At 37.2% G+C, this 25,069-nt stretch overlaps 2 protein-coding genes across 2 annotated transcripts; one reads left to right on the top strand and one right to left on the bottom strand.

Moving 5' to 3' along the window:
• Positions 1-4,113: 4,113 nt before the first annotated feature.
• On the bottom strand, positions 4,114-10,884 carry LOC121999226 (the record flags this gene model as incomplete). The annotated part of the gene is made up of 2 exons (XM_042553932.1): positions 4,114-4,170; positions 10,237-10,884. Coding segments are annotated over 2 exons (705 nt in total), but the record flags the coding sequence as incomplete, so codon positions are not given.
• Positions 10,885-20,200: 9,316 nt separating this feature from the next.
• Positions 20,201-25,069, top strand: LOC121999225 (histone-lysine N-methyltransferase ATXR6-like). Its single transcript, XM_042553931.1, has 6 exons — positions 20,201-20,525; positions 20,604-20,684; positions 24,098-24,321; positions 24,404-24,504; positions 24,598-24,810; positions 24,910-25,069. The coding sequence occupies exons 1-6, from the start codon at positions 20,201-20,203 to the stop codon at positions 25,067-25,069; spliced, it is 1,104 nt and encodes a 367-aa protein (XP_042409865.1).

The following is a 25,069-nucleotide window of genomic DNA, read 5'->3' as shown; positions in this document are numbered from 1 at the left end:
GGAGCACAGTAGCGGTGTGAGCTGGCGATGGCTCGGAGGCTAGAGGGGCACGGGTAGAGCTCGATAATGCAGCAACGAGGGCTTGGAGATTAGAGGGTTCTAGACCGCAAAGCATGATAGGGGTGTGCGCCAACGATGGCATAGAGGTTGGAGGACTCCGATATGTAGAGCACGACAGGGTGCAGTGAGGACTCGAAGGCAAGAGGCGGGGGAAGTGAGAGTTCGGAAGTTGGAGGTGGAGGCAGTGAGAGAGAAGAGGTAGAGTGGCATTGCTTGGCGACAGAGATGAGGAGAGAGGAGAGGTCGCTACTCGACTGAGGCGGCGAGGGAGGAGAGGGCACTGCCCCGCGGCGGAGTCAGCGAGAGAGGAGGTGAGGGAGCTGCTTGATTGAGGCAACGAGGGAGAGAGGGACACGACATTAGCTGCTCGCGTGGGTAATGGAGTGACACCTACAACCGGGCATGTAGGTGGAGAAGGAGGTCGGGGAGGTGAGGTCGGCGATGAGAGAGGAGGTGACGGAGGTGATCGCAGGAAGAGTCATGAGAAAAGGGCAGTGATGGTGACTTCAGAAAAAGGGGAGTCTCTCACTCCTTTTTCCTCGCATTGAAAAACTCTAAAAAAAGGGGCCGAAAAAGAAAACCTTTCCCTCTCCACATGGCTCCCTCATCTCCCCACATCACCCTTATAGTTTACATAATTTTACATGTTTCCCTTTGTTTTTATATAAGGGAACTAGACAATCATAAATTAGGGATCTAGAGTTTGAGACTCAGCTGCAGTGTATTATTAAGAATTTTTCTCCTTAATGGATAGCGAACCTGGGAATGTTGGTTGTCAAGATGACCCTCCATGTGCACTTCCCTGATTTACCCTGATAACTAATGGAAAACTTCCGTGGGGTCGGCTAACTGAATCACCATTCCTGTAAGCTATAATGGTCTAATTCCTAGAGTTTGAAAAACTGATCTTGGCATGGCATTAATTGAAGCTCCCAAATCTAACATGGTATCATCAAACAAATTGCTCCCAATCTCACAAGGTACAATGAACACTCCAGGATCTTCACACTTCTGAGGAATCGGTTGAATAAGTGCTAATACATTCTTGCCCATGCTAATCAACTCATTCCCCTTCAACTTCTTTTTGTGTACACAAAGATCGTTGAGAAATTTTGCATACTTGGAAATTTGTATAATCATTGTCAATAAAGGAACATTGACTTCCATTTTGCTAAATAGATTCACGAGCTCTTGAAACTCTCTAGCCTTTTCCTCCTCTAAATTCTTCCTTGGTTGTACTTTGCGTTGAGGAAAGGGCAAAGGAATGGAAGGCTCGACTACTTTCTGTTCTGAACTTCTAAGTTTGCTGGAATTTGAATTTGCTACTAGAATTGTTTTAACTGGCATAAATCTACTGGAACTTGCTGGATTGAAGCGACTATTCTCTTGTTCACGTACTAAATTCATGGGATCAATGTAAATTGAATTTGAGCTTGAATTTGGAAAATTTTGGGCTGCTAGAAATTCCAGATCAGAGCTAGTTGAAGTTGTTTGAGGGCTACTGGAATATAAAAGTTGAGCTGCTGGAAATTTCCCAGCAGATATTGCTTCTCTTGAATTCACATCTAAAATTATCTTCCCACTTCTTAGAGTTAATGCACTCACATTCCCTTTAGAATTAGGAGTTGTTTGTGAAGGCAATTGACTTGATCCTTGAGCTTGCATTTGATTAATGTTGGAAGCTAATTGCCCAATCTGCCTTTCAATATTTTGTAAAGCAGACTCAGTTCTTTGCTGATTTTATTACTGCTGCAACATATGCTGCATCAACTCCTCCAATCTAGCTTGTTGTGCATCTGAATTAGAGGTATAATTGGAGCTTCCTTGAGTAAAACTTAGTCTCGAGGGTGTTGGAAGTGCATGCTGCTGGTTCTGTAGATTCTAGACATTCTGATAATGGTGATGTTGTTGCTGGTTTTGCTGAAAATACTATTGATAAGACTGAAATGATTACTGAAATCGACTAGTAGGTTGATAATGATGCTGAGAAGGTTGTGATTGCTATTGAAATCCTTGTTGAGGTGGTTGGAAACTCTAATTTTGCTGGAAATTTTGATTTGAAGATGGTTGTTGATAAAATGAGTTGTCATACTTTAAATTTGGGTGATATCTCCAACCAAGATTATATGTAGAAGAATAAGGGTTATATTTTTGTTGGAATTGAACTATTGAAAATGCTACCAATGATTCATCTTGATGAACATTTGGATATAATTATGAAATGTGATATTGACTTGAACAAATACTACAAACTACCCTTGATTGACATGGAAATTGGGCATTCAGAAAAGTAGAGGTTTGACTAGCATTATTCAATACCAATTGCTTCACCAAAGATGTTAATTCCAACAATGTACTCCTTATCTCCTTATGCTCATTAGAAACTATTGAACCTTTTCAACTCCTCTTGTAGTAAGTGATCTACTCCCAAATTGCTGTGAGTTCTCTGCCATATTGGAAATAAGCTCTCTAGCTTGTTCTGGAGTCTTGTTCACTAAAACTCCTCCAGCTGCTACATCTATCATACTCTTGTCCGTAGGTAACAAACCCTCATAGAAATACTGGACAAGTAACAGCTCACTGATTTAGTGCTGAGAATAACTTGAGTATAACTTTTAAAATCTCTCCCAATAATCATAAAGTGTCTTTCCCACCACTTGTTGAATTTCACAGATAATCTTCCTGATAGTTGCAGTTCTTGAAGCTGGAAAGAATTTCTCCAAGAAAGTCTTCTTCATATCAATCTAAGATGTAATGTATCCAGGAGATAAATAATATAACCAATCCTTTGCTACTCCTGTTAAAGAAAATAGAAAAACCCTTAACTTGATATCCTCTTATGAAATGCCCTGTGGCTTCATGGTAGAACAAATCACATAAAACTCATGTAAATGCCTATTTGGGTCTTCTCCAAATAATTTTTGAAATTTGGGAAGCAAATGAATCAGTCCAGATCTCAACTCAAAATCTCTTGCCAAATCTAGATAAGTAATACATGAATATTTGAATACCTCATCAGGAGCTGCAAGCTCCTTCATAGTCCTATGATGCTTAGCCATAGAAGTGTCAAAGTGTAAAGAATCACTATTAGAAACTTCTGATGATTTCTCTTGAATTCTCAAAGCCCTGAAAGTTCTCTCAATCTCTGGATCTAACTCAAATAATTTGTCTTTTGACGTCTTGGTCATGAAACAAGTCAAAGCGAGAATACAAGTAGATAGACAATAAAATCAAAAAAGATATAAAACAAAGAAAATAAAACTATACATAATCTAAAACCAAACACACACTACTAGTTGATTCCTGACAACAACGTCAAAATTTGATGTTAACCATATTACATGTCACGTGGCACTTCAAATTGATTAAGATTGAAAACCCTTAAAATTAAAAAATAAAGATGTAGTAAAGAGTTCCCAAGTCGTAGTTTTCCAAGGACAACTAGTAAATGTGTGTGTATTCTAGATTCAAAACTATTTTTAAGTTTTTTTAATGAAAATGGGTGTTTTGGGATTTTTTTTATTTATCTAAAAGAAGGTATCCAAAAGTCAAACAATCAGTGTATAGCTGATCATGCTAGCTCAATAAAAGAATGGAAATGATCTTCAATTCAAATGAAGCAACTTAAATCAACAAGTTAACTTCGCATTTTCATTGGACTGTCATTACAAATTGTATTCAACACCCATACAAAATCAAAGAAAAACATATTTGAACTCAACATGATTTATTTATTTGAACTAAAAACCTAACTTCAAATCGTTTGCACAATTCAAATTTCAACGAACCAAATGTAAAGATCAAGGGTTTCTGATTCAGTAAAGTAATGAATAAAATGTAGCAATCAAATTGCATAGATTCAAATCAAAAGGAAAATTGCAAATGCAAGTAATCAGGTCATCAGATCTGAGTTATTGAATAGAAGAATCAAAGATAAATAAAATGTTCCTCAAGTCAGATCATCGATCGAGCTCCTTCCTGCTGTCAAACAGAAACGCTCCTAAAGAATACCCTTCAAGCAATCAACAAAGAAAATCCAACCTCCCAATTAGTTCAGATGACGCTCATAGCTCCTGGGTACCTCCCTTCAAGTTCGTGATCGACCGACATCTGCAATGCACAAAGAATAAGAGGATTAAATTCTAGAATTGTGGCTCTAATTGATTGATCGAATCGATTCAGGAATTGCGGATGTATTGCAAGATGGATTGGATACAAAAGCTTCGGGAAAACTCCGCTGAAACCTCTAATAGCTAGTGGAAGTCACGGATCAGGAAAACACCCTCGATCTATGATGTGGCGAAGGAACATAGAAAACAACATCGTGATGTGGGAAACACCTTGTTGTCGCTCTCTTCTCCCTTTGAACGCTGGTAGCTGGTAGCTCGAAGTTCACCGTCGATGAAGAGAATTAAATCTAAGATCTAGATGGAAAATGGGACTCCGCCTCGTGCTCTCAAGAAGACGCTGGCATGATGAACAATAGTGAAGCCACTGTTCACCGTGCCAAAGCTTGGCTTTTAAATCCCTGTTCGAACCCGGTTTAACAGCAGCTAACCAAATGGGTTGGGTCAAATAGCTTCGGTTGGGTCTACTTGATTCACCTAGTTTAAGCTTGTTGGTTGCTACTCGGAAAATCCAATGGCTCCACTGTACAAAACTTTTGTACGTGATCTGAACCTTTCCTAGCTACCATGTATTCTTTTAAGTTAAACTTGTATCTTCTGCGGAACTTAACACGTTTGACTCCAATTTTAACTTATATGTTCTTTTAGGTTTAGATTTGAATCTTCTGCGGAACTTAACACGTTTGATCCAAATCATCTAGGTTATAAATTCAATTAAATATTAGTTTCCAAAATTGGCTTCCAGTACTGCATAGCGAGGCACTTGGCCTTCTTGGATATGGGAGCAACCACCACCGACTAGACAAATCCTTTTAAAGAAAGTTAATATTTAATTTCCTTATATAACTCTAGGTTAATCCAAAAGGAACAATCAAATCACAAGGAAAAAAGAAAAAGAACACAACATCGAAATTAAATTCGAAAAACAAGAATCGAATGTCTCTTGTATTTGGTATTTATACAAAGAGAAATTAACTAGTATGATGCGGAAATTAAATACTAGTTATACCTCTTCCTTGTATGCTAAAAACCTCGAGATCTTCTGCCGTATCCCTCGCCTCCTCTTGGACGTCGTGTGGGCGACGATCCTCCAAGACGAACACCACCCGGAGAGCTTCTCCTCCTTCTCTAGAATTCGGCCACCACCACCACAAAGGAGTAAAAGAGAGCAAAGGGAAGAGAGGGAGAGGGGCCGGCCACTTGATGATCTCCAACAACACAATATCAATTGTTATGTTATTCAAGGCCTCCCCTTCCCCCCTTTTTATAATAGTTTCTCAACGAAAAATTATGGAAAGAGTTTTATAAAAAATTAGACTCATTCCTATTTCCTTTTCTTTTTCTTTCCTTTTAATTAATCAATCCTAGATTGATTTATTAATTAAACAAATATTTGTTGATGTTTAATTATTTGACCGGCCCCTTGCTTGGGCACCAAGCAAGGTGGCCGGCCACTTATTAAAAGTAAAAGAAAGAAAATTTTTTTATAAAATTTTAAAAGAAGAAAACTTCTAATAAAATTTTACAAACTCTCTTTTTTTTTCTAATGTGGATATTAAAAGGAAAGTTTTAAAATTTAAAACCAAGTTTTAAAATTTAAAACATCTCTAATAATATTTCTTTTTAAAAGAAAGTTTTATAAATTTTACAACTCTCTTTTAAAACCTTGTGGCCTAATTTAAATTAGAAAAATTTTATAAATTTTTAAAATCTCTCTTTTTACAAATTGTAAATATCTGAGGAAATTTAAAAATTTAAAAACAACCTTCCTAATTTAAATATTGCGGCCGGCCCCCTTGCCCAAGGCAAGTGCCGGCCATTTCTAGAGAATATGTGGTCGGCCATTGCTTGGTCACCAAGCAATGAACCGACCCCTTCTTGGACACCAAGATAGGCTTTTCTTTGGATGGACTTGAGGCTTTATTGAGGCTACAACAGGGACCTAGAGGAGAAATTGGTTTTGGCCTTCCGATGAGCTTGAGTATCCCGTGCTCGCCCCGAACACACAACTTAAGTTCATCGATAATAACTCATTCCACTAGAGAGTTATTACCGCACTACCGCACCAATCCCAAATTATATTATGGGCTCCTTCTTATCATGAGTGTGTTAGTCTCCCTGTGTTTAAGATTACGAATGTCCACTAATTAAGTGCGTTACTGACAACTCATTCAATTAATATCTAGCTTCAAGAGTAGTACCACTCAACTTTATTGTCATGTTGGACTAGGTCCACCTGCAGGGTTTAACATGACAATCCTTATGAGCTCCTCTTGGGGACATTTTCAACCTAGATAACTAGGACACAAATTCCTTCTATAATTAACAACACATACTATAAGTAATATCATTTCCCAACTTATCGGGCATATTGATTTATCGAGCTAAACCTCACCCTTTGATAAGTCAAAGAAATAAATATTAAATATACATGCTTGTTATTATATTAGGATTAAGAACACACACTTCCATAATAACTAAGGTCTAGTTCTTTTACTAAGTCAGTACAAAAAGAACTTACATAAATGATCCTACTCAATACACTTAAAGTGTATCAGTGTAATTTATTAGTCAAGATAAACTAATACTTAATTACACTACGTCTATTCTGATGGTTTGTTCCTTTCCATCTTAGTCGTGAGCAACTGTTTATAATTTATAGAGAACCGACAACATGATCTTCTAAGTGTGACTCCACACTCCATGTTATCTACTATATAAATTAATTGAACAATTACATTTAACAAATAAATGTAAACATTTGACCAATGTGATTCTTTATTTCAAAATAAATGTGTACAAAAGCTAAACTTTTAAGTATACACTCCAACAATCTCCCACTTATACTAAAAGTCTAAGCTGCCATATCTGTTGCCATACATCTGATTCCTATCCCCTCCACATGCTGATCAAAAGCTTTCGCCGGAAGGGCTTTAGTGAAAGGATCTGTCAGGTTATCTGCTGACGCTATCTTGGCGACGACAACTTCTCCTCGCTTGACGATGTCTCGTATCAGGTGGTACTTGCGCTCTATATGTTTACTTGCCTTATAGGCTCGTGGTTCCTTCAAGTTTGCAACTACACCGCTATTATCACAATAAATTGTAATGATTTTGGGCAAACCAAGAATCACATCTAAGTCAATTAGAAAGTTCCTGAGTCATACTGCTTCTTTAGCCGCCTCAGAGGCTGCTACATACTCAGCTTCCATGGTTGAGTCCGAAACGTATTTCTGCTTAACACTCCTCCATGCAATGGCTCCACCTCCTAAAGTAAACACATAGCCTGATGTAGACTTACTGTTGTCCCTATCTGATTGGAAATCTGAATCCGTGTAACCCACAAGGAGCAAATCGTCTGCTTGGTAAACTAGCATATAATCTTTAGTCCTTCTCAGGTACTTTAATATATGCTTTACCACAGTCCAATGTCCTTGTCCAGGGTTACTCTGATATCTGCTAACCATGCCCACAGCAAAACAGATATCAGGTCTCGTACATAGTATTGCATACATTAGGCTTATTACAGCCGAAGCATAAGGAATTGCTTTCATGTCCTCTATCTCCTTTGATGTCTTCGGAGACATCTCTTTAGATAGAGCTACTCCATGCCTAAAAGGTAAGAAACTTTTCTTGGAATCCTGCATGCTAAAACGAGCAAGGATTGTATCTATATATGAAGCTTGGGACAGACACAACATTCTTTTCTTGCGATCTCTTATAACTTTGATCCCAAGGATGTGTGCACATTCTCCTAAGTCCTTCATATCAAATTGTTTGGACAACCATACCCTTACGTCCGATAATACCTTGACATTGTTGCCAATTAACAAAATATCATCTACGTATAGTACAAGAAATACCACCACATTTCCGTTACACTTCTTGTATACACAAGACTCATCTGGACACTGAATAAATCCATATGACTGGATTACTTCATTAAATCGGATGTTCCAAGACCTTGAAGCTTGCTTCAGTCCATAAATGGACCGATTGAGCTTGCACACTAGATGCTCTTTACCTTTTTCAATGAACCCTTCTGTTTGCTTCATATGGATGTTCTCTTCAAGACTTCCATTAAGGAAAGCTGTCTTGACATCCATTTGCCAAATCTCATAATCCATATGAGCAGCAATGAATAAGAGTATCCGGATAGACTTAAGCATGACTACCAGTGAAAAGGTCTCCTCATAATCGATTCTCTCTTTCTGAGTGTACCCTTTCGCAACAAGCCTAGCTTTGAAGGTTTCTACCTTCCCGTCTGTCTCTCTTTTCCTTTTGTAGATCCACTTGCATCCAACGACTTTTACACCATCGGGTGGTTCTACAAGCTCCCAGACCTTATTAGAGTACATAGACTCTATTTCAGAATTCATTGCCTTTTGCCAAGATGTTGTATCTATATCTTGGAGTGCTTCGTCATATGTTCGGGGATCAGGTTCATGTTTACCTGGGATCAAGTCCGAAGACTCTCCCAAAAACATGAATCTATTAGGCTGCTTTACAACCCTCCCACTATGACGAGGCACTGTCTGTGGTTGTGTATCATGTGTGACACGTGTTGTAGTCTCTTGTGGTACTTCATCTTGTACTGTTGGTACTAAAGTAGACGTGTCCTCTCTAAGTTCTTCTAGAACAATTTTACTACTGAGCTTGTGATCCATTATATAGTCTTCTTCTAAAAATTGGGCATTGGTGCTAACAATGACCTTCTGGTCTTTAGGACTATAAAATAAACCACCTTTCATTCCTCTGGGATACCCCACAAACACGCGAACTTCTGTACGAGATTCTAACTTATCAGCATCTGGTTTCAGCACATGTGTTGGACTACCCCAAATCTGAAAATGTCTTAGACTGGGCTTTCACCCATTCCACAATTCTGTGGGAGTAGAAGAAACTGATTTAGAAGGTACTAAGTTCAGAATGTACACTGCCGTTTCCAGAGCGTATCCCCAAAACAAATTTGGTAATTCTGAATAACTCATCATCGATCTAACCATCTCCATAAGAGTCCTATTCCTTCGTTCTGCCACACCATTCTGTTGGGGTATACCAGGTGCGGACAATTGGGATTGAATCCCGGCTTCTGATAAGTAATTCCTAAACTCTCCTAAGAGGTATTCGCCACCACGATCAGACCGTAGTGTCTTGATACTTTTACCTAGACGTTTCTCCACATCAGCCTTGTACTCTTTGAACTTATCAAAGCACTCAGACTTACGACGCATTAGGTAAATGTATCCATATCTTGAATAATCGTCTATAAAAGAGATAAAATATTCAAAACCACCTCTTGCCTGGACAGACATAGGACCACACAAATCAGAATGAATCAATTCTAATACTTCTTTGGCTCTATACCCCTTGGCCTTAAAAGGCCTCTTGGTCATTTTACCTTCCAAGCAAGATTCACAAGTTGGAAAATTTTCCAACTCTAATGAACCCAAGAGTCCATCGGCTGTAAGCCTCTGAATCCTACTTAAGTTAATATGACCAAGCCTTAGATGCCAAAGATATGCTTGGTTAATTTCGAAGGTTCTTTTCTCTTATTTGAGTTAGAAGATGTGTTATTAATTTCCATATTATGTTTTGTGGGAGAAATTGGATTTAAAGTATACAAATTGTCAACTAATGCACCAGAACAGATAACCACTTTATTTCTTTTAATAACTACATCGTTAATAAAGGAAACTGAATATCCATCCAAAAATAGTTTAGAAACTGAAATTAAATTCTTTCTAAAACTGGGTACATAAAGATAATTTCTTAAAACCAAATTTCTATTCCTATTAAAAGATAAGTAGACATCTCCCACTGCAACAGCCGCCACCTTAGTAGCATTGCCCATGTAGACAGTAATCTCTTCTTCAGATAGTCGTCGGGTTTTCTGGAACCGCTTTATTGTTTTGTTTCCTACGAGGACAGTCCGCCTTCCAATGTCCAATCTGCTTTCAAATAAAGCACTTGCCCTCCGGCTTCTTTATTCCAGCTTTTTGTCCTGCACCTTGAGGTTTATTCACCTTCTTTGCTGAGCCATTTTGTTTCTTCTTCTTCTTGCCTTTTGGCTTAGAAGTAGAACCATTTTCAACATAGTGAATTTGAGAATGTTGACGAAACAACCCTTCGGCTGCCTGAAGTTCTGTCAGAAGTTTCGCCAATGAATACATCCTTTTATTCATATTATAGTTCAGGCGAAAATGCTCAAAACTTCTGGGCAGCGTTTGGAGGATGATATCGACCTGGGTTTCCCCATCAATTTCCCCTCCAAGAACTTGTATTTCGTTTAAGTAAGCCATCATCTTGAGAATATGATCCCTCACGGGAGTCCCCTCAGTCATGGTGGTTGTCATCAGTTTTCTCATTGCCTCTTGCCTAGCAGCCCGATTCTGATGTCCGAAGAGTTCCTTGAGATTGTTCATTATATCATAGGCTGTTGGTAAGTCCTGATGCTGATGTTGCAATACATTTGACATCGAAGCCAAGATGTAACACCGCGCCATCTCATCAGCTTTTACCCATTTACTATGATACTGAATCTCCTCTGGGGTAGAATCATTGCTAGGTGTTTCTGGGCATTCCTCTGACAGTACAAACTTATAGCCCTCAGCAGTAAGAACAATGTCCAGGTTCCTTTCCCAATCTATGTAGTTATGACCAGTAAGTCTGTTCTCTTTTAGTATGATGGCCAGTGGGTTGAAAGTCATCCTAAGAATCACAAATAACTTTTGGTCAGAACTCTAAATTTAGAATAATATTGATTCCTCAAACAATACTATTTTAAATTAACCAACACCTCAAAACACCGTGAATTTTGTATGCCACGATAGTGTGGACGTATACAAATTCAATATTTGTAAAAGGAGGGTTTTACCCATTAATTTTATTATCTTGTCAACCTAACTTTTTGACAAATAAAATTAATAGCTGGTTTACTTTGGTCACACGAATAATAGCAGTGACTCCGATGGGGAGGATACTATTAGACGTGCCTAAGTGTGTACCATTACTTGACACTAAGTCCATTAATAAGATTGTGCCCCTTCCGATGGGGAAGATCACACGCTCTTAATTTACTTCCTATAGTCATCCTAAGAATGGAAGTTTAATCTAGTGATCCGCAAACAAGCTCATCCGATATGGAGGAAGACACTCAGAGCCAACGCGCAAGCTTATTGCATCACTTATAAACCAGTAATGGAAACCGTGGAATTTATTTAAAATTAAATCCCTCTCCCACTTAGTTATTTAAAGTGAGGAATTTTGACTATGCTAGCATACTAAACATGCATACTAACAAGAACACACAGTCACAGCATAAAAAGCAATAAATAGAAAAACTAATTTTCAACTATTATGGCTTTTATCTATTGCTATCCTCCGTGTGTCGCCAACCCTAGCTACTGCCATCTTTGGCCACTGCCACCGGGTCTAGTTGTCACATCCATCTTGCCCCTTGTTTCGCTCCGTCTCTGGTCCTCAAAAAGGTTCCACGCCTTGCAAGATTCGATCCGCGACATAAATAGAATTTTACATCTTTCGATCCTATATTCCTCAAAGGAATGTACATGTGAACTAGATCGAACATAAAATAAAATTTACATCCATCGATCCTATATTCCATAAACGGAATGTACATGTAACTAGATCAAAAAATAAAATCCTAATAAAACTAAATACAACTCCTGCTGTATTTTATAATACAATCATGCACACACAATAAATGCTCTTGACATGTCCAAGGGTCCAATCACACACATAAAAACTATAAGTCATAATAGTTGGCTCCTGCATCCACAAAGTTAGCACATCCTACTATTAACCTGCCAAAATTATGTATGACATGTGCATAATTAAACTAGTACCAAATACACAGAGGCAAAACCTCGCTCTGATACCAATTGTTGGTTGCTACTCGGAAAATCCAATGGCTCCACTGTACAAAAATTTTGTACGTGATCTGAACCTATAAGCCATAATAGTTGGCTCCTGCATCCACAAAGTTAGCACATCCTACTATTAACCTGCCTAAATTATGTATGACATGTGCATAATTAAACTAATACCAAATACCAAGAGGCAAAACCTCGCTCTGATACCAATTGTTGGTTGCTACTCGAAAAATCCAATGGCTCCACTGTACAAAAAGTTTGTACGTGATCTGAACCTTTCCTAGCTACCATGTGTTCTTTTAAGTTAAACTTATATCTCCTGCGGAACTTAACACGTTTGATTCCAAGTTTAACTTATATGTTCTTTTAGGTTTAGATTTGGATCTCCTGTGGAACTTAACACGTTTGATCCAAATCACCTAGGTTATAAATTCAATTAAATATTAGTTTCCAAAATTGACTTCAAATACTGCATGGCGAGGCACTTGGCCTTCTTGGATATGGGAGCAACCACCACCGACTAGACAAAGCCTTTTAAGGAAAGTTAATATTTAATTTCCTTATATAACTCTAGGTTAATCCAAAAGGAACAATCAAATCACAAGGAAAAAAGAAAAAGAACACAACATCGAAATTAAATTCGAAAAACAAGAATCGAATGCCTCTTGTATTTGGTATTTATACAAAGAGAAATTAACTAGTATGATGCGAAAATTAAATACTAGTTATACCTCTTCCTTGTATGCTAAAAACCTCGAGATCTTCTGTCGTATCCCTCACCTCCTCTTGGACGTCGTGTGGGCGACGACCCTCCAAGATGAACACCACCCGGAGAGCTTCTCCTCCTTCTCTAGAATTCGGCCACCACCACCACAAAGGAGCAAAAGAGAGCAAAGGGAAGAGAGGGAGAGGGGTCGGCCACTTGATGATCTCCAACAACACAATATCAATTGTTATGTTATTCAAGGCCTCCCCTTCCCCCCTTTTTATATTAGTTTCCCAACGAAAAATTATGGAAAGAGTTTTATAAAAAATTAGACTCGTTCCTATTTCCTTTTCTTTTTCTTTTTCTTTCCTTTTAATTAATCAATCCTAGATTGATTTATTAATTAAACAACTATTTGTTGATGTTTAATTATTTGACCGGCCCCTTGCTTGGGCACCAAGCAAGGTGGCCGACCACTTATTAAAAGGAAAAGAAAGAAATTTTTTTTATAAAATTTTAAAAGAAAAAAACTTCTAATAAAATTTTACAAACTCTCTCTTTTTTTTCTAATGTGGATATTAAAAGGAAATTTTTAAAATTTAAAACCAAGTTTTAAAATTTAAAACATCTCTAATAATATTTCTTTTTAAAAGAAAGTTTTATAAATTTTACAACTCTCTTTTAAAACCTTGTGGCCTAATTTAAATTAGGAAAATTTTATAAATTTTTAAAATCTCTCTTTTTACAAATTGTAAATATCTGAGGAAATTTAAAAATTTAAAAACAACCTTCCTAATTTAAATATTGCGGCTGGCCCCCTTGCCCAAGGCAAGTGCCGGCCATTTCTAGAGAATATGTGGCCGGCCATTGCTTGGTCACCAAGCAATGAACCGGCCCCTTCTTGGACACCAAGATAGGCTTTTCTTTGGATGGACTTGAGGCTTTATTGAGGCTACAACAGGGACCTAGAGGAGAAATTGGTTTTGGCCTTCCGATGAGCTTGAGTATCCCGTGCTCGCCCCGAACACACAACTTAAGTTCATCGATAATAACTCATTCCACTAGAGAGTTATTATCGCACTACTGCACCAATCCCAAATTATATTATGGGCTCCTTCTTATCATAAGTGTGTTAGTCTCCCTGTGTTTAAGATTACGAATGTCCACTAATTAAGTGAGTTACTGACAACTCATTCAATTAATATCTAGCTTCAAGAGTAGTACCACTCAACTTTATTGTCATGTTGGACTAGGTCCACCTGCAGGGTTTAACATGGCAATCCTTATGAGCTCTTCTTGAGGACATTCTCAACCTAGATAACTAGGACACAGATTCCTTCTATAATCAACAACACATACTATAAGTAATATCATTTCCCAACTTATCGGGCATATTGATTTATCGAGCTAAACCTCACCCTTTGATAAGTCAAAGAAATAAATATTAAATATACATGTTTGTTATTATATTAGGATTAAGAGCACACACTTCCATAATAACTAAGGTCTAGTTCTTTTACTAAGTCAGTACAAAAAGAACTTACATAAATGATCCTACTCAATACACTTAAAGTGTATCAGTGTAATTTATTAGTCAAGATAAACTAATACTTAATTACACTACGTCTATTCTGATGGTTTGTTCCTTTCCATCTTAGTCGTGAGCAACTGTTTATAATTTATAGAGAACCGACAACATGATCTTCTAAGTGTGACTCCACACTCCATGTTATCTACTATATAAATTAATTGAACAATTACATTTAACAAATAAATGTAAACATTTAACCAATGTGATTCTTTATTTCAAAATAAATGTGTACAAAAGCTAAACTTTTAAGTATACACTCCAACAAAGCTACTCTTCTTGGTTGCATGAACCCAACTCCTCCTCAAATAAACTTAAATCCCTCGCTCAATAAACCCCCATTGGTTCCCTAAAAAAAATGCGGCAAAAATCATGAGTATAGAGCAATAAATGAAATCAACGTCAAATATTCCTTTCTTTGTAAATCCACCTAACAAATTTATTAATCAAAACATTAGTTCTCAAAAGCCATGCAATAGCTATCAAAATGATATACCCAATAAACCACTTATCACGCACTAATACTGAGACAACTTGCACTCTACTTTCAGGAGGGATGCCTTACCTTGGAGGTTTGGAAGGCTTTTTATAGGTTGAAGAGGAGATTGCTTGCAAGAAAAGGAAAGGAGATTGCTTCTTGAAGAAGTCATGCTTGCTAAAGAGATAAGAGAGGGGTCTAGAAAGAGGAGAGTTTTATGTGATAGGTGAATGCTTAGAAGAAGGGTCTTGGCAAAAAAAGAGGAGTGTATGACAGGTGGAGAAAATAAACATCATGGATGGCATTTTTATGAGTGTGTGGCGGTACTATAGGTACTTTAGGTAGTGGAGTAGTGATAGGGTTGTAGGTTTATAGGTTTACTGAGTGTCTGGTGTTGTAGAAATGTTTGTTGCTTGAATGGGATCATGGTTCCATCATATTCTCTAAGTTGTGTGCCCCTATTGAATGTAGGGAGGAGCTTGAGAGCTGGTAGCCTGAGGTGTTGTCCTGGTACAGTAGAGTGTCGCTCTGTATACTCTAGCGAAAAAGGGTGGAACTTGCTAAGCATTTATTGCTAAGTCATTCGGTCTTCTTTTGGTAATGATGAAAGAGAGTTGTATGTTGTGTTGTAAAAGAAAAGGGAAAGAATCAAATACCCATATCCTTGGGTCAATAATTTTTTTCTGTATAGGACTCGTCGACTAGGATGTAGTTTTCAGGATCTTCTAGCTTATCTGAAGCCCAATTTGTGCCTTGTACAGAGGCTTGCCAATGTCTTAGTTGATCAGCAAAAGTTGGAGGGGCTTCCCAGTCTATGTCAGGATCAGATGGATAATCTTCAAGTTCTGCTTGGTAGACACCTACTTCATTAATGTCAATTTTTACTAAGTGTTTAGCTGACTCTATTTTTAGATCCAGCCATTTAGGAGAGGCACTATCAAATGTACATACAATAAAAGTTTCTTCTTCTTCTAGGACTAGTGAAATAATAGCCCCTAATTTGTGGAGGAACTCTTTACTGAGTCAAGATCATGTATCTAGAGCTTGTAAAGAAGACCATAGTCCATTAAAGTGAATGAAGTGATTTGTCTGCCTTTATAAGAAGTTGTAGTATATGCTTTATAGTATAGATTTGCCTTGCGAAAAGAATAAAGGAGCTGACATTGACAACCATACTTCGAAGAATCCGCATAGGCTGAGCCATGTTTTTAGCATTTTAATTTAGGGCTAAATTTAGCTTCATACACAATAGTTATTCCTTCAGGTGGGCTTTTGTGAAAACCTTTTAGTACCTCACAGATTATTATAAAAGTTTGTAAGGTTGATTTCTCTACTAAACTGCGTATATATGAAGTAACATCTTGTGGGATAGTATTAGGGAGACTCAAAAGATGAGCCTTAGAAGCTTGTTGGGTTGCTGTGACATTGGACTTTTCTTTTAATTAGGCCAAAGTTAAGTAATTTGGCCCATGAGAAGGTTATCCAGAAGGGCTATAAGAAGATGCATGTGATGCATGAACGTCTTCAGGACCAAGTATTTGAGCATAAGTTTTGGGATTGTTGATAGGCGTTGGGACTATTTTAAGTAAAGTACTGATGAAGAAATTAGGATCAAGCTGGGTCCTTACAATATCAAAAGCTTCTTCAAGAGAGTAGACCGCTTTAAAATAGGAATGTTCCAAGTCTTGGATGACTAAGTTAGTTTCTTCCCAAGTAGAATATACTCCAGCTTGTGGTTCAGAGAAGACAACATAGCAAGAAAACTTCATGCCTGCTAGTCTTTGTATTGTAGTAAGGAAATTGGACAAAGCATTTATTACTGTAATTTTATAGCTAGAACTGCTAGAAATTGTTGGGATATTCCATATGTTGTTAATGAGGTAGTTTTGGATGTGATCTAATTTGTCTCTAGAAGGGAAGTGAAATTGATCTTTATATTGTGTAAATTGTTATAGATCTTAGTTACCAAAATGCAGAGTTTGGGTAGCAAATACATGTACTTTTCTTGGATGATCCATGGTCCTATCAAAATAAAAGAGTTAGTGTAATAAACAAGATAATGTATCAGCTAAGGAGTTATTAACTCCTTTTATATGTTCCCATTGAATATGTAAACCTTTATTAATAAGTGTATATGTGAATTTAAGTCATCTTTTAGTACTTAATCCTTTGTGTAACCATTTTGTTTGTTGGTCATATTTGATGATAGTTTCAATTCGTGCATATAGTAATTTTTTGTTTATTACAGATAAATAATCTGAAAGCCTCTAAGTAGTAAATTTAGCTAATATTTCATAATCAAGTGAAGTTAGATGACCTTTTTCTTAGTATTTTCTTGAGGTATATTGACATAAGGCTTCAGAGCTTTTAGGGGCATATTTAGAAATTTTCCTAAATAAAACCTCACCCCAACCAGTTTCATAGCCATCAATTTCAATGACTAAGTAATCATAATCAAGAAGTAGTGCTAACATAGGAATAGTTTTAACTAAAGTCTTGATTTGTTATACAATGCTCTATCCTATTGATTGAAATGTTATTTGACCTGTTAACAATGTGTTAATATATAATGGGCTGCTTATTTTACCATTATTTTTTAAATAAGGGGCGTGCATAATTTAAGAGACTTAGGAAAGCTCTTAGTGTTTTTGTGTCTTCCATTTAATCTGGAAATGCAAGGATTTTAGCAGAAATATGAGGTTGGAGTGCTATATTCCCTTGGCCAATTTCAGCACCTAGAAAGTCAATATGTGTAGTTGCTATTTTATTTTCTTATGTAACTAATAAGATCATGTTTTTCAAAAGGATTAAAGATAATATGTAAGTGAGCATAATGATCTTCCTTGGTTTTTGAGAATACTAATACATCATCAATGTAAAAACAAGTGAACATAGAAATATTTCTAAAGATATCATCCATTTTTCATTGAAAGATTTGAGGGGTGACTTTAAGGCCAAATGACATGACCAACCACTCAAAATGTCCTTAAGGACAGGAGAAGGTAATCCATTCTATGGAATCAGGATGTATTTTGACTTGCCAAAATTCTAATTTTATGTCAAACTTAAAGTACCATTTTGGGTTTTGATTTTATTTAAAAGTTGGTCTTCCTAATATTTTATAACCATCTTTTTGGCAGTTATCATTTAGTCATTTATAATTAAAAACCATTATGGATTGATCACGTTTTTATTCCACTCCTTTGTTAACTATAAAGGCTAGGCTTCTATGTCTAGAAGTTGATCTTTAGATAACTCTTAAGTATAATAGTTGGTTGATATGTGTTGTGCATTCTTTAGTTTTCCAATTTGTATATCTTAATGATGGCTAGTTTGCAATAGACTTTGTATCTATCTTAATAGTTGTAGGATTGAAAAGAATATAGATATCTCTACAATGATATGATATTGTCCACTTTGGGTCTAAACCCTCATGATTTTGCTCTTGTGCTCTACCTAAAAGGCTTCATATCAATGAAAATATCTTTTTCTTATAAAGGATGTCTACATATCTCTATAATGATATGATATTGTCCACTTTGGGCCTAAACCCTCATGACTTTGTTCTTAAACTTTTCACAAAAGGCCTCAAGCCAATGGAAATATATTTTCTTATAAACCCATGATCTTTCTATATGTTTTCAATGTGAAACTATATTTACAACCCTAACAATATTTGTAAGATTTTCATCAATTATTTCTATTTTTTATAATCTAGAAATAAAAGAGTCTAATTCCAATTGGTGAGTGTTAATTAGCTATAATAATTATGTTGGAAATATTAGATCAAGTGGAGTAAGCCAGGTAGGATGAACTTGCAAAGCTAAGTAGCTCTAGTTTTCCTAGTATTCTTGGAAAGCTAAGTCACACAATTGACTAGCTAGGTGAGTTGCTGGGTCATCTTTGCGTTTGCATGCATGTTTTGGAGAGCATTAACAAGAGGTATCATCAAGAGGAAGGGTCTCTATGGGAGAAGTCTTTCCAATATGTAAAGGACTAACAATAGAAGGATAATAAAAAACTATTGGTGATACGATTGCCAAGCTTTTGTAAGTAAAAAGTCCGGTATGGGGTTAATAGAAAATTGAGTTCTAGGATTAAGTGAATATTAGGATACAGTAAGGGTATAACCCAAAGTTTTGAAAAAGCGAGGGATGTGTTATATTTACATCAATTATTATAAAAATAGAGATGAGCATTGGTGACAAACTGTGTATAAGTTAAGTGTTGTCCATCAAATTGGTACTGACGAATGGCTGAGACACAGTTTTTAACAAAGTTTTTGGTAAAATAGAAAAGAGTGTGGCTTCATCAATAGCTTAATGTCTAAGATTTTTCCTGTGTTACAAATACTAGAAGCTTTTATAAACATGAGGTCTGTATCTGCGGGTGTGTTACAAATACTAGAAGCTTTAATAAACATGAGGTATGTATATGAGGATGAGTGTAAGAGTTGAATTGCCTTCCCTTTATTTATAGGTTGTTCAAATGAAGTTGTGGTAAGGAGATTATTGACCTCAGTTTCCAATATACTCATAGCATGTGGAATGGAGATAAATCACAGAGAATTTTTTTTTTTCCTACCGAGTTGCCTCCTAAGTGAGGGGTCGCCTACACTAACAGGGCAACTCGACTGCTACTACCATGATTCGAATTTGAGACCCATTGGAATAATTCTTTACCCGAGTACCAACTCAAGTATCTCGTGAGGGAGAGAATAGAGATACCATTTTGTAGTAAAAGATTATTACACTTATCTTAAGTGTCCTTCATAGTCTATCCCCAAGTTATATGAAAAAAAATAAATCATAAAATTCGCTTATAGTCAACCGCGAGTAATTAAGGGGTGGAAAAAAAATCTTTTCGAAAGTATATGTCCGCTGAGAATAGAGATATCACTCACTTTAATCATATGAATTTAATTACGTTAATATTTTGTACGAATAATAAATTTATATTTTATTTTTATTAATTGAATTACTGAGTCATTGTAATTAGTTTTTTTAATTTCAAATTGAAATAATCAAAATAGGGAGCGATGCGATTCCCTTTTGTTTTCCTATTATAAGCTCAGACAACCAACGAGGTGCACGTTAGACTATAGAAGAAGACATAGCGTACCCATGCGAGCTTATCGTGCACCGCCTACCAAACGGCCGCTAGCAATAGCATAGTGCCATAGCACCCTCCATCATTCCCTGACAATCTCCCTTCTCTCCATATTCCTCCTTCCTTTTTCGTCCGCTCCCCTCCCTTCAAATCCAACGGATGCCCCTCCGCGCTTCTTTCCATTCAGTGCGCCGCCTGATTCCAACGGGTCCATAGTCCGCCGCCGCGTCCTCCCTCCATGGCCCCGCCCTCATCCTGCTCCGCGGCTGAAAACACGCCGTCCAACTGCTGCGTCACGGCTGCGTTTTCCGTGTCCCCACCGACGAAGTTCCGTTCGATGGAGGAGATAATGCGGGTGGCGTTGCCCGCCGCTCCCATCACCGGCGAGTACTACGTGGACCTCCGTTGCGAGGAGTGCCGGTCCGGTGACCGAGAGGAGGAAATGGTCCTGTGCGACCGCTGCGACCGCGGGTACCACTTCTACTGCCTCCGGCCAATCGTTGTTAGAGTTCCGTCCGGGACCTGGTTCTGCCCTAGCTGCGCGGGAGAAAGATCGTTTGAAAGTATGTCGACATAGTTGTTACGGATTCGAGGATGAACGGAATGAGGATATTGATTCGTATAATATTTTTCGATGTCAGGGTTTCCGATGGTGCAGACAAAGATTATTGATTTCTTTAGGATTCAAATGGCGACGGACGAGAAAAGTCGCCCTTCCCCAGGTGATTATCTTATTTATCAAACTGATTGTTTCATTCTCAATGAGGATGCGCCACTATTATTTTTCTTATATATTGTTTTCACCGTGTAATCATGAGAAGGATTGTATGATAAACTTCCTTGTGTGTGCCTTCCTCTATCTATCTATATTTAATTTCCGTGGATGTTTGCTATTAATTTATTGGAGTTCCGGTGGAGTGGCTTTAATTTATGGACGTCAGAGAGTCCCTGAAATGATGGTTTACCAGGATAATATAGCGTCAACTCAAACAAATTGAGAATCAACACCTAAATCAATTTTAGTTTTAAAGGCATTGGAGAAATATTGGATTGTATGTCCTTAATTTCTATTAGATGCTGTTGGCAGTAGCATAAAAGTGTGTGAATACATCTATAATGATAGTTACAATGTAATTGATGATTGTATATAATTATCTGCTACTCAAAATATATTATTGTCAGCTCACATATAGTGCTTGCATGCTAAAGGGTCAATATCGTTAATAATCCGCTTCAAACTCATTGTTGGAGGAGAGCAGATCTGATCGCTTTTTGCGGTTCAGGGGATGGTCCCTTTGCATGCATTGGTGGGATGGATGACCCCCACTTATAAAATAGGTAGGGACCATTCATCCCCACCAATGCATACAAAGGGACCATCCCCTGGACAAAAAGCAGTCCAGAGGATCCAGTCCCTTGTTGGAGAGCATAGACTGTCCGTGGGTGGATGTTGGCACAATGGAGGTAGCTAGAGGTGTGCTGTACTGATATATGTTAATGGGATAGCAATATGGTTGTTTGCTAGCAACAACATACTGTACAGGCGAGGAGAGTTGTGATTGACAACTAGGATGGTTGCAAATTGTAGTGGTGTGCCAATAGGAATGCTTAATAAAGAAGGTCATGTTGACGAGTAGCACAATTAAATATCATGCTTCCCTTTATTGATAATTTTATGATTGTTCAAGTTGATGCCAATTTCTACTAGATGCGTTTATGCTGGAGTTTCTCTGGATTTGCTACAGTGGAATTTGCTAAAGACATTTCACAATGTGATGATGGATGAGCTATGTAGAAAGAGAGTATGCTAATTGTGTGGAGTCAGTGGTAGTGATTGTGATTGTATTGTTGGAATGTCATTGGTATGCTCATTGGTGTGGAGTCGGTGGTAGCGATGGACAAGGAGTAGCGGTGGCCACAACTGAGAAGTGCATATATAGACCAAATGGATGATTAGGGATATCAAGATTGCTCGTTAGGAAATGCATAATAAAGAGGTGCTAGATGGGATAAAGAGTAAAATAAGTTGTAAGAGAGAAATGGATTTTGGGAATAGGAAAAATTGATGTGAGGTTTCACTGCCTGATTGGAGGGGACAGGTAACATGAAGATTCACATCAAACTGTAACAAAGTAATTATTTGTGGAGTGTAACAAAGTAATTAATTATAGGAAAGGGAAACATAGGCGATTGTAGTAAATATGAGGCCATTAAGGCAACATAGACTGGTTGAGACAATATTGTAGTCAAAGATTCAACAAGAGGAAATGGTCAAATTAAGAAAGGGTAAGTAGGTATCTTTGTGACTTGTATGGTTAAGAGGTAAATTTGGGATTGACTATTGCATTGGAAGATAGTGGTTTCCTTAACTGTTGAGTAGGTTACAACAAAAGAGGGGCAAGATTGGTAAGTGCTAAGGAAGGAGATGCCACAACTTTCTATTAGAGTGGTGATTATGAGCACTTCACGGGGATGAGTAGTAGTTGTGTCTAACATTTAGTCAATCACAATCAATTTTAGGGTTTAGATATAGTTGATGTGGGTGGGAGAATGATTGGCATGGGTCAGAGAAGTATGTGGATGGGGAGTGTTAGCAAAGGGGTTACAAGGGAGCCACAATAGCTCTAACTCTGTTGTGTGCGCCAAATATCATAGAGACATTTTGCAAAGGCATGCAAATGGTTATGTAGCAGAGATGAACTAATAGAGAAGAAATATGAGCAAAAGTAGAAGAGAACTAAAAGCAGAGGAGTTATTGTTCATTTTAATATTCTATTTATGTTGATGTAAGGTGATTGATTCTTGGATAAATTCCAAAAATCATGCAAATAAGAAGGTGAACATAGGGCCAAAGTGATCTAGTAATCTATGATGATAATGATTAAACACAGCTTTTATTAATGGTGATTTTCTAGGACTAGAATTAGATTAACAAAGGGGAGGCAGTGTATTATCCACATTGTGGTAAAAAGACCCATATGAGTAATGTTGGCTTTGGTTCCATGTAAAAAGTTAAAATGAATCAGAGATGTTTCCTTAACTTGGTATTAAATACTTTGTTTGAAGTTAGTGCAAAGATACGTTAATACTAGGGATGAACTCAAGTTAAATCAGGTTGGTTTTCTACCAAAATTTTCGGAATCAAGTTTTTCAAGTCAAGAAAAACTGCTATAATTCAATGGAGAACACATTCTGCCATGAGAATAGGGTGGCTATAGGCTGCTTGTTCAAATATAGTGTTACTGATTGCGATTAACTACTAATATTTGTACTAGCTAACTGCTGTTTATGAATATTCTTGCTTAAATTATGTGTATTTGATCTCAGACAAACTGCATTTGTTATTGAATATGCTTAGCTTGCTGTTTAGATTTTATCTATACCCATTCCTACGTTTACATTGGAAAAAAAATACAGATTGGTAGAATTATGTAAGTTAAATGTGTCAGTGCACATATAAAACTTGTTTTTATACGTTGATAAGTCATGAAAACTAGAAATGGGAATCTAGGGGTGTAGGGACGATATTCAGACCACATCTTGAACAAGGGTCTGCGTACAATTCACATTGGTGCAGGTGTGAAGTGAGGACTAAACTTAACATAGTGTATCTCTTCTTTCTTAAATCTGGGATCAGTCTCTAATGGACAAAATTTCACCTCAACGAGAAGAAAATAAACAGAAAAAAAGAGAGATAACAGGGAATCCAAAGATATACTCCTTTCGATCTACTCATACCAAAGCATCCTATGTCATGATATCTTTCTTCATAAAATATTTGAGTGTGAGTCATCTTTAGCAAGAGAACCTAGAGAATTCACTTGTTAGGACCCTTCAGTCTGTTAAAATCCCAACATTAGATGTTAGATATGAGCACATTCAAGAAATTTAAACTTTAGGATGAGATACTTGACTGATTTTGCTGACAGCTGATAATGGATATGATTCTATCTTTGTATTTTAAGTAATTGTCCTTATTGCTGTCTCAGCGATATCAAATGTTTGCAAAGTATACTTGCTTGAGTTCCTAAATTCCTGTTCAGTAGCGATCAAGCTTGAACCTCTATGTATCAAGAATTTGTTGGGTCTTTTATATCGTCTACCACAATGATGTTGTGTAACTGATATTTTGAAGATAGGAAGAAGCGCAAGAGACGTTCCATAGTTATGTCCAAGAAGAGAAGAAGATTATTACCATTTAATCCTACAGAAGATGCTGCTCGGCTACTTCAACAAATGGGTTCTCTTGCCACTGCATTAACGGCAATGAACATGGAATTCAGCAATGACTTGAATTATCTACCTACAATGGTTGATAGATCTTGCAACCAAGCAAATTTAGAAATTGGTGGCATGCAGGTATGAAATCCTTTTCCTCTTACCAAAAAAAAAAAGATCTTTTGGCATAGATATATTTAAGACAGTATTTATTCTTTTAAAGATCCTTCCAAGGGAAGGTAAAGAGGCACTGGAGCTTTGCAAAGCAATGTATAAAAGAGGGGAATGTCCTCCTCTGTTGGTAGTTTTTGATCCAATTGAAGGGTAATTTTCTTGATAAAATGGCACAATCTTAATTTCAGTTTAATCACTGTCTGAAAGTTGGAAAATGAAATAAAATAGTTCTGATTAATGCAGGTTTACTGTTCAGGCTGATGGCTTTATAAAGGATATGACACTTATAGCTGAGTATACAGGTGATGTGGACTACTTGAAAAACCGGGAACATGATGACTGTGATAGTATCATGACCCTTCTTCTAGCTAGAGACCCTTCACATAGTTTAGTGATTTGTCCTGATAACCGTGGAAATGTTTCTCGTTTCATTAGTGGTATTAACAATCACTCTCGGTAAGTTCATGTCTTTCTTCCATTTTGCCTTTAGAGTCCAATCCTCATTACTAGTTTTCAGATCCTAGATTGACATCTAAAACATTTGATTTTTTGCAGGGATGGCCGGAAGAAACAGAACGTTAAGTGTGCAAGATATAATGTAGACGGTGAGTGCAGGGTCTTGCTGGTTACTTGTCGTGATATATATCGTGGAGAACGGCTATATTATGATTACAATGGATACGAGAAAGAATACCCGACTCACAATTTTGTTTAA

This window comes from Zingiber officinale, chromosome 7A (assembly GCF_018446385.1).
Source record: "Zingiber officinale cultivar Zhangliang chromosome 7A, Zo_v1.1, whole genome shotgun sequence".
In the NCBI taxonomy this organism is placed as follows: Eukaryota; Viridiplantae; Streptophyta; class Magnoliopsida; order Zingiberales; family Zingiberaceae; genus Zingiber; species Zingiber officinale.
This window is presented reverse-complemented; position numbering and strand designations above follow the sequence as displayed.